Source organism: Juglans microcarpa x Juglans regia, chromosome 5D (assembly GCF_004785595.1).
Source record: "Juglans microcarpa x Juglans regia isolate MS1-56 chromosome 5D, Jm3101_v1.0, whole genome shotgun sequence".
Lineage (NCBI taxonomy): Eukaryota > Viridiplantae > Streptophyta > Magnoliopsida > Fagales > Juglandaceae > Juglans > Juglans microcarpa x Juglans regia.
Window position 1 is genome coordinate 18,646,278 of NC_054602.1, and position 10,933 is coordinate 18,657,210.

A 10,933-nucleotide genomic window follows, 5' to 3' on the forward strand; every position below is an offset into this window, starting at 1 on the left:
CTCGGTTTGAAGGAGGAAGATCTAAAATTAATTTTCACGGCCACCGCTTGCTCTATTTTTCTCTGGAGATTTTTGTTGTCCATTATATTTATGGGTAACTAAATTCTCAAGTAAGCCTATGGATGAACTTGCACATTAGATGGTATTTTTAATTTATTCTTGATTTATGTATTTGATTTTCAATTACTAAAACTCTTTTGTTTTATCATTCTCAATTTACTGTTGATATTTTCTTCTTCAAATAATCATAGAATTTATTCTGTTTATGGATTCAATCATGCTTTTTCTATTGAATGGATTGACTCTTTGATTATGTTTGGATCAATTATTTTTCTATATTGATTTAATTCTTTGCTGCAATATCGCTTCCTGAGTATATTGTCTTCGTTGGATTTTCTCAATAGTGATAATAATTTACATATTTTAAAAGTGGTGAATGATTTTTCAAAGGGTTACATTTGGTTTAATCTTGGTTTATAAATATATACCTTCCGATTGGAAATATTAGGAATTGAGTTCCCAATTGAGTTATTCAATAAATTGAAAATAATTAAAATACCGTATTTGTGCAAGGGATTCCAGATGCTTTACTGTTTGTCAAACTTGAGTAATTTTTCCGTTAGTCAGTTTGCTTCACTTTAATTTGCATTTAAAATTAATCTTTTTTTTCCATTAATAATTTAATCTCTTTCTTTAGTTTCTTTGTTCCTTCTACAAATCTTTTAATTTGTCTCTCTATGAAATTGACACCCCAAAGTTGTGCTACAACTACCGCATTATTCTTTGGGCGTAATCAAGGGGAAGGTATACAGCTGCCAGAGATGCAGACCGGTCAGAGGCCAAGGGTACTGACCGTGAGGCTCGGGATGATGACTGAGACCAGGATTTCTACATCCTTACTAGGACGGACCGCAAGCAGATCGAGTGGAAGAACACTTTCAACCAAATACATCTGCTACCTTTCTTCCACATGTTGCAGCTTATTGTTGTAACAAACCTAGATCCTGTGGCACATAAGACAACATTTAGTCGGACTCGGGCATAGTTTTTTATACGAGTGGCATGTGGAGATCCCATCGATTTGCCACTGCGCATCTTTGAGAGGATCCATTACTAGGCGAGCATCGGCTCCACGGACAACCCCCATACGGTGTCATCATCAGCCGACTATTACTTGCTCAAAGAGTATCACTCCAGCTGGAGGAGTGGGTCACAAATCAGATGAGCTCCCTCGACATGAGCACGCATCGACGTAGCATTGTACAGGCGAGGGGGTATCCTCGACGTCAACCACCCTTTGTAGCGGATCTAGTTCCTCTGATGTAGCCCGGGCCCGATGTTGGGAGTAGTAGTCAGCAACCGATGAGTACATCTGCAGGAGATGTGCGGCCTGCTTGGCTTGATGCGCTCATCTCACAGTTGACTGCACATATCGATCGACAGATCGTGGCTGTAGAGGAGTCTGTCGCTAAGATAGCCCATCGTGTAGGTATCCTCAACGTTGGCACCAAAACATTTTACGTTCGCATGTAAGTAGCCACAATGTTCAAACGTAAATTTGTTCTCCATTCAAACGTAAAAAAAAAAAGAAAAAAAAAAGAAAAAAAAAGAAAAAAAAAAACCCCATCTGTCTTTAGTGATGGTTTCTTGGTCATAGAAAATTCTTTTTAGTGATGGTTTGCAGACTGTCACAATTTTTCAACCGTCACTAAAAAGCAATTATGTTGCTGTGATAAAGAAAATTGAAAGATTGCAATATAAGATGAGCTCTTCAGGAGTTTAATATCATTCATTTCGAATTTCTCGTGTTATATAAATGATCCTCAAGACCACTATTATAGGCATAAGGGGATAAGGCATATGAAAGAGTGAAATATGAATTAAAAAGATGCATTCATGAATTTAGGAATTCTTAGAGTTAATATATATATATATATATATGAATGTGCTAGAACTTTAAGATGTGGAATCTAAATGGTCATCTCCACTAGGTAGTTTATGTTTACATTTATAACTAAAAGTACACTTTTATGACCCTAACTAGTTAACAAAAGGTTGACTGTCAAGATTCTGACTCTTCTCTAGCTGCTATATTATGAGATACAAATCTAGGATGTATAATCTCGTACAAGTTCTTTGGAAACAAGTAAAACCTTATAAAATGGTGGGTTTTTTTCAAATGGTCCCACTTTGTTTAAAAGAGCCTAAACACCCTGAGTTTGAACAAATCATTTTTCATTTCCATATATGATTATTTGGTTGAGCAGATTTCAATAGTTAGCCATGGCAGTATGTTCACCAGCCTTAAAAATAAACAAATATTTGAAACGAAGAAACCGGTTTTGAAAATTATGGTTTACTTGCCCTTTATCTTCCTCATTATGAACCAATACATGATGGAAGCCACAATAAGCAGCATTACTGCAGTGAAAATCACAAGAATCACCAGCATCCCCTTATTCTCAAGAAGTCCACTTTTTTTTTTTTTGCATATTGAGCCTAAGAAAAAAGAGAGTAGAAAACTCAAATCTTTATAATTAAGTGCTTCATGAATTACCTGAATCTTCTCTGAATTAGATGGGACATGGACCATGTTTTATGCAAGAAAAAGATTATTTATCTTGATGTCAGGTTAAACTTTTGATATAACTAGGGATGCTATAAAATATCAAAGTAGAGGTTTTGAATTCGAACTCTAGTACTTAACTCTTAACTTTATCCCATTTAAAATATATTCTAAATTGTTGAAGAAGCGAGAGTGTTAACATATAATATAAAACATTACTTAAAGATTTACATTTATAGATCATTAAAAGTACATCTTTAAATATGTGGATGAAAAACAATAAGAACATTTCCCATATTTTGAAAGCTAGGATTTAAATTATTAGAGCTTAATTGATGAGAGGTAGCAGCCATTCATCGAGCTTCAAGCTCAGAAATGGTAATGTCGTTTAGAGAAGCAGGTGCTCCAGCAGAAGTTGAGGGATCCTGACCAGAATCTATAATTCTTCTATTGATAAACGCAGGCTTGTTGGGAGAAGGAACATTTGCTTCATTTTCCAGCATGAACACAACTTCTAGCATGGTTGGCCGATCCGCAGCTTGTTCTTGCACGCATAAAAGCCCAATTTGAATACATCTCAAAACTTCATAAGCAGGATATGATGCGTCATCACCCAATGAAGAATCGACTATATCAAGGGCTTTTTCTTCTTTCCATAGGTCCCATGCCTGGAGCAATAGAAGAGTGATATCCTAGAGTCAATTTCTATATATGAATGGTTAAGTTTTACTGAAATATATATATATATATATATAGTTTGCTTACATGTCCAATCAAGTTTAGGCAAGGGCTTCCAACATAAAAATGGTTATTTCTCTTGCCAGTGATTATCTCTAGTGCTAAGACACCATAGCTGAAGACATCTGATTTTGTAGAATATAATCCTTCCATTGCATACTCTGGTGACATGTATCCACTGCAATTCCATAAAACGAAAATACTGATGCTTATAGTCCATTATCATCTACTTTTAGCACTTATGTGTGTGTGTGCGAGAGAGAGAGAGAGAGAGAGAGAGAGAGACTTACTATGTGCCAACAGGTCTATTTGTATTTGCTTCAATTTGGTCATCCCCAAACATTCTAGCAAGACCAAAATCTGAAATTTTTGGGGTCATTGCTGCATCTAGTAGTACATTGCTTGCTTTTAGATCCCTATGGATGATCTTCAGTCTGGAATCTTGGTGAAGATATAAGATTCCTCTAGCAATCCCAACAATAATTTCGAATCGCTTCCTCCAGTTTAAAAGTTGTCTTCGTATTTCATCTAAACCAAACATTGAAAACTTCCATTACAAATGCATGGTGAAAAGAGTTCTACAAAACAGTAGTTTTTTAATCTTAGGTTTAAATTATATTCCAATCCAAATGCAATAAAACCATTAGAAACTTTTGAAGTCAATATTGTAAAAAAGATGTAGTCACCTGGTTTTGGACACGATTAAGATTGGGCTTTTTGAGATTAAACCACCTTAATAATTCGTGTTTGTCTCTAAAATATTCTTTCGCATATAACAGAGCAATAATTGTGATACCCCATATGATATGGATAAGGGTAGGTGGTGTATGAGATCCTACATTGATTGGGAAGGAAAAATTCTTGCTCTTTATAAGGTTCTAATGGGGCTTCAATTGTATCATTAACTAGTTTTTTTAGAGTATAGGCCATGTGGTTTGGGCCTTCCATTGGGGCGTTACAATAATCAAATGGTAATTGAAAGCGATTGAAGAGAAGTCATACCAAAGATGAAAAAGTCTAGGCTTTTGTTTGGCATGTATTCGTAGATCAACATCATCTCTTCTTTATGAATACAACAACCAAAAAGCCTAACAAGATTCCTATGCTGCAATTTTGCTATAAGCATAACTTCGTTCCTAAATTCTTCTGTGCCTTGTCTTGAAGTTTTTGAGAGTGTTTTTACAGCTATTTCTTGTCCATTGGCTAGTTGACCCTGCGTTTACAAACGAGACTTGAATAGATTATGATATCATTATGATACTAGCTTATCCACCTGAAACTTATGCCATTCCAGGTGTGTCAATTAATCAATAATTTAAATAATTAAATTGATCTCTTCCGGTCGGGGAACAAGGGATGATTCAACAGGTACCAAAAGTAGAAGTTTTGAATTCGAGTCCTAATTCTGCAATGAGAGATGTGTACCTTGTAGACTGGGCCAAAACCACCTTGTCCAAGCCTATTAGCAGGGGAGAAGTTGTTTGTGGCAGAAACAACGGTGCTTAGTTGAAAAAAATGGTAAATCTGGTTTTCCTCTTTTTCATCAAGTTTTTGAGAATCTTGAAAGGGTATCAAACTGGCATCGTTGAACAACATGGATTGTTTGGCCCTCCCTGTCCAATAATCATGCATGCAGGTTACAAAAGAGGCCAACTATAGTGTTGAGTAATTGAAGGAACAAAACAGAGGAATATTCTATCGTTCTTAGTTTATAAATTGATCATGACTATGCATAATAATTGATCATAATTACAAAGATGCAGCTTGAGATGAAAAAACAAAATTGTATATGAAAATAAAAAATAAATACGATATTAAAAAAGAAAAAAAAATCGGGTACCTTTTCTCTTTCTCTTTATTACCAAATGCACAAAGAGGAAAATGAGAAATGAAGTAACAAGCATGCACACCACCGTGATTGCCAGCCTCTTCATACTAACAAAGAACCCTTCTGGCTTCCTTGCAGGGGAATGACCTGAATTATGGAAAATATTTTCTTCAAGTTCTTGTCTAGCTTAAAGGCCTTAAGCCGAGGAAAGAACAACACATGAAGTAAGATTAGGTTATATTTCTCTCACTTGACGGTGTCAAATTGGGATAAAAAAATTGATCAATACCTAACTCAAATGCATCCACACGTACGTACAAATTTTGGCCCCCATCCACATACACTCTTGTATCAATCAGATCACCATTCCAGTTGATGCAGCCCCCCTCTTCCTCCAACGCATCCACACTTGCATACGCCGTGCAGGCACAATTCTCCAGGCACAATTGCCTACACTCTTGCATACTCAGACCATTCTCAAATCGTGCTGCTGAAATATCCGGAACCTTCACATTGGGAACCCTCGAAAACCCATCGCCGCTCCCGCACATGGATGCTGCGCCACGCTTCCTCGCGCACCCGCCTGACGCATTTCTCTGAAACCCAGGCAAACAGCTGCACTCGAACCCATTACCAACGATCTTGCATTTCCCATAAGCACCACACTTTTTGTATGTGTCACACTGGTCTGAAGGTAAGGACGGTTTAAACAGAAACCATTGACGGTCTCCCTCCCTGTACATAGAGCAGTCGAGGAGACCAGACTCGTTTAGCACAAATGCTGACAGCTGTGTTGGGTCGAAGACACGATATATAGCGGTAATCTCGTTCTCGTTGTCCACAAAACTGATATTGATGATGGTACTACGCTGCAATACCGGGACTCCACTCCATCCATCGCTTCTCCAGTGACCAATACGCCACCATGGAACCTTACCCTTGTACAAGAAGAACTGATGGGAGCCATTGCTGTCTATCTTATACGACCAGTTTCCAGTTCCAGGGTCGTCTTTGGACTTCCAAGATGTTAGGACCCGGTTCAGGCCAGTTCTTCGGTCCAACCCAACTTTCATGTTTGGAAGGAGGGTATTCGTTGGATAGTCAAAGCTTTGCCATAGTACCATCTTTCTGCCATCACCATGGGTCAAGATTAGATTTCCTGAATCCAAGAGCTGAGCGATAGTTCTATTGTTTCTTGATTTTGAAACAATATCTGTGGACCAGATGTGTTGGCTCTTATCTTTGACACTGAGTACTAGGTTTCCATGAACATCGATTGAGAGAACCCCAGACCTGTTGTTAATAGGATTGTCTCTGTTTGCTACCCACACCTTGGCCTGTCCCGGAGCACCGTGATACCAAATTCCGACGTAGCGGTGGGTGGACTTACCAGGACTAAAGAAACCAAGCTCAAAGGTCTTTCCGTCGGATACCAAAACCTCACCATCTGTAACAGGTTGACTGATAGTTATGGTGTCCAGCGAAGGGCACACCGGAGAAGGAAGCTGTGAAGCAACGTATGCAGAAAGAGAAACAGAAACCTTTTTACAAAATGCATGATCATGGACAGTACTGAGGTTGCAGATCTGTCAATCATAGTATTTATATATTGTGTCTTGTTTCATTTGTGATCAATTTATGTAGCGTATGAGAAATGACATTTGATGTAGCAAATTACGCGAGTGTGGCGTAATCTTTGGAAAAAAGTGAGTGAATATAGGATTTATATAAATAAAAATTTGATAATAAATTTCACTTTTTTGTTTTTCAAAACAATTGTATAACGTTACGATAACATTACTCTTGACACAGTCAGATATATTAGTTGCTTGGGTTGACTGCAGGTATATATGATCACCGTTAATTTTGGTCAGAATAATGATGCTTAATAAATGTATCAGCCTACTCCCCCTGGACCATTGTAGAATTTAGGAAAATATCCTTCGATTTCTAATCACATTTATTTATAATATGGATTCAACCTTGAATATTTGAAGGGTCAACATCTTATATTTAAATATTCTCTAGTTATAAAAAAATGTTTGCGGTCCACCTTAAATATTCTTATCTATTCCTCAATGGATATCAACCATCGTCAGCCCAAACATAAACTTCAAATCACCATCTTAATTAAAACAATCCACATGTCATCTCCAGTAAGCTAAGCGCGCGGTATACGTACTAACTACGTTGTTTATGGCTAAATGGATTGTATAAATTTTTATGTATATTTTTTCCTTTCTTTTTTTGGTTTTTTCTTTTATTGGAAGTTTGAATGATACTTCATTTTATTAAAATTCATTTTATTATTATGATGATTAATGCTAACCTTCATGGATGAATATGAATAGTTTTTATGTATATTTTTCATTTACTTTTCTACCTTTTTCTTTTATAATTTGGAGTTTGGATGATATTGCACTTTTTCATTTGATTTTGTCTATTTTGTTTTTAAGTTTTTAACTTTATTATGGAGAATGGATGGATATGGATAATTTCGATAATTTTTTCAACTTGTTTTAGACTGTTTTTAAGTACAAAATGTGCAAAGAAAGTTGAATAGGTGTAAAATTGAAAATTGTAAACATTGTGGGATTTTTATATACTAATAGGCCAAAAATACACATTGTGGACTTTTTTGTATATTGATGGAGTGATGGACCTTTTGTAGGATTGGGCCCCCACTTTACAATAGCCCAGACCGATATGGATCGGATGGACAAACCAAACCTGTAATACTCAAACCCAAGGCCCAAGCCTGTAACCTAGTGCTAGGCCCACGAAGGCCCTAACCATGGAGACCCCGAACGACGTCGTTTACCTATCACCCCCCACCCCCCCGGCGAACAGATTTCTTCTCCCCCTTTTTTTAGTTTTCTTCAACCCGAAAACATCTCCACTTCGATGTAACTTCCCCCACATACCCACTCTCCATTTTTCTCACATCAAAACTCCTCTCTACTGACCACTCTCTCTCTCTCTCTCTCTCTCCTCAACAAAATTGCTGTGAGTTTTGGATATTGTAGTTCGTGGGTCTCCTTGGATCAATGTCGTCGTGGAATCTCTTCACCGGAACAGGGCTAAGCAACGACAAGTCTCTCCTCTCACCCTTTGATCTCACTCTCACCCACGCCCGTGCTCAGACTCTTACTCACATAAAGTTTTATCCTCCTTGTATAGGACACCCCTCCCCCACCATGCAGTGCACCTCCACCATCAAGGGTTGTCTTATCGTTACCAACGCTGACGTCCCCGACCAACACTAGTGCTTCAATATCAATGGTGGTTTTTTTTGTTTCACCAAGCACCCTCACTAAATTAAAGTTCATAGAATTTTTTTTGTGCAGATCATTTCCACTCCCCCATCGTGTATCACTGTTATTTAGGGATCGCTGGAATTTCTCCTCCAATGTTGGTAAGCCCCTGCTGAAATATTTATTTTTGTTTTACTGTGTATTTCATCCTTCCCAAATGTATATTAATTTGGTTTATTTTTCCTTCGAACCCTCGGATTTCTCTTACAGTATCACTCTTTCCCAAAGGATAAGTTGCAGTTAACTTAGGTTACCCAAATTACGTTCTAAATCACTTAAGGCAAGTTTCTTTTCTTCTTACTTGGTTTAAATTAACCATCGCGTAATTCTTTTCAAGTACAAAATCTAAGTATGAGTGGATTGTATTCACATACCTGGACAGCATCGGTCCATTAAAAAATTCCATCGACCAGCAACAAAAGTAAGTATGATAACTAGAGTATAAGAATCATTGTTTACACTACAACGTGTGTAATGGGTATGTTTGGTAGTTGCAGAAAAATTTGATAAATATATATTAAATGGTGAAGCATGTAATTTTTGTGGGATGTTTTTGGTCTGTTGCTTTGGGAGTTCTTTTGGTCAGGTGAAGTGGATAGAGGAGAGTATGATGATGAATTTGTAGGTTGATATATGATTGTTTGGGTTGATGTTGTGATGCCGAGTTGGGCATGTGGTTGTCTGGATTGTTGTGATTGACTGAAGGAGCTGTTATGCATGTTGTGTAAGTTGCTATGATTGGCAGGTTGGACTGTGTTAGTTGCTGGAAAATAGGTTGTGTTGCTTGTCGCCAGGGCGATGAATTAACTACTAATTATGGGCTCTTATTAATTCACTGTTAGAGTCGGGTAATTGCTGTATTGAGTGGTTTTGGTTTTGTGTAGGTTATTAATATGTTGGTGATTATTCTTTGTTACACGTGTTGAGATTGCTAGAGTTTTGACTCAATATTTAGACAATACATTGCGATTGTCAAATAAACAAGGTTCCTACACTAGACTTTGCGTAAAAGAAATGACCCATTTTCCTTTCTACACTCCCCAGTGTGTACGTGGTTACAAAACTTGCAGGGGTTATTTGATTGATATCCCTGCACTTGTGTTTGCCCTGAGCTGCTCGCATCATTTCTCTTCTTCCATGGCCCTTGATCCATCACAGAATGAGACCCCTGTGGCGCAGTCCTCTTCCTCTGTTCCAGCAGTGCTGCGCCTCTTTGAAGACTCCGCTAAAAAATTGTGGCCTTATTCACCAACTCTAAGAAGTTCAGGATTTGAAAGCCCACAATTCGTTCATAAATCTTTTCATTCAGCCCTTGTTCAAACTTACAAGCCTTCTTCTCCTTATCAGGGATCAAATATGCAGCAAAACGTGATAACTCGATAAATCTAGCTGCGTACTGGTGTACTGTCAAAACAACCTGTACCAAATTAGTGAACTCCATAGCCTTGTCATCTCGGACTGAGGTTGGGAAAAAGCTTTCCAGAAAGATCTGCTTGAAGTGCACCCAACGGACTATTTCTGTCCCTTCCGCTTCTCTGATGGTTCTTTCAGAAATCCACTATCTTTTTGCTTCTCCCGTTAGTTTGAAAGCAGAGTATAGAACCTTATGTTCGTCCGTGCAGTTTATAACGCGGCGTATCTCCTCGATATCTTGGATCCAGTCTTCTACTAGGGTTGCGTCGCCCCAACCATCAAAGGTAGGAGGATGCATTCGATTAAACTATTCTATGGTGCATCCCCATTCATCATTTGTCGCATTCATACCCGACACACTTCTTTCCCGACGACGAGATGGCATCCTAATAACTTGGATTATTAAAAACATATTACAAGAATAAAGGGTTTGTACAAAATAAGCAAATGATGGTAATAGTAAAATAAACATAAGTACATATAAAAAATAAATTGTACAAGCAACAGTAGTAACTTTATATAACTCCAGACTCTAAACCTTCCATCCTGTCAAAAGCCCTATATGCAGTCTACAAAACCGAACCGAACCGAACCTCAATCAACATGAACATCTCAGAATATCTATAAAAATCCTACCCTTCAAATTCCATAAGATATCTTGCCTAATGTCTAAAACTTTTAATACCCCAAGTACCGATAAAGATCACCTCCTACAGTCCACAAATGTCCACACCACAACTCTGAAAATTTCTTCCTAAACCCACAGATATCCAAACCTCCAAGGTTTATAGTATGCAGAATTCAAATCTGGCTCTGATACCAACTGTAAAGCCCCGGTCCCGGAGGTCCGGAGAGTTAACTCTTAATATCTAAAATCAACTTAAATAACACAACTATAAAATCTAGAAAATCCCATAAAATGTTAATCCATTTAATCAATCCAAATATCTAAGTTCCTCCATGGAGACAATAGAGAGAATCTCAATAACATAAATTAAAAACTCTCCAAAACTCGAAATTATCCTTAACTCATCAAATCAAAATACCCGAAAAATAAAATCAGTTCTCTAACTA

At 37.6% G+C, this 10,933-nt stretch overlaps 1 protein-coding gene across 1 annotated transcript; it reads right to left on the reverse strand.

Moving 5' to 3' along the window:
- Positions 1-2,873: 2,873 nt before the first annotated feature.
- Positions 2,874-9,887, reverse strand: LOC121265775 (G-type lectin S-receptor-like serine/threonine-protein kinase At1g11410). The gene is made up of 8 exons (XM_041169445.1): positions 9,773-9,887; positions 9,613-9,671; positions 5,422-6,637; positions 4,730-4,917; positions 4,379-4,517; positions 3,595-3,832; positions 3,332-3,482; positions 2,874-3,234 (listed from the first exon to the last, which is right to left on the reverse strand). Exons 1-8 carry the CDS (start codon positions 9,885-9,887, stop codon positions 2,920-2,922), a joined length of 2,421 nt encoding a protein of 806 aa, XP_041025379.1. The 3' UTR covers positions 2,874-2,919.
- Positions 9,888-10,933: the final 1,046 nt, after the last annotated feature.

Coding starts and splice junctions, on each gene's coding strand:
- LOC121265775 (XM_041169445.1), bottom strand. CDS start 9,887: ATGGAGTTCACTAATTTGGTACAGGTTGTTTTGACAGTACACCAGTAC. Junction 3,833..4,378: donor TGTTAGGCTTTTTGGTTGTT/GTATTCATAAAG, acceptor TGTTTGGTTTAG/ATGAAATACGAAGACAACTT. Junction 3,235..3,331: donor GCCTAAACTTGATTGGACAT/GTAAGCAAACTA, acceptor CTATTGCTCCAG/GCATGGGACCTATGGAAAGA.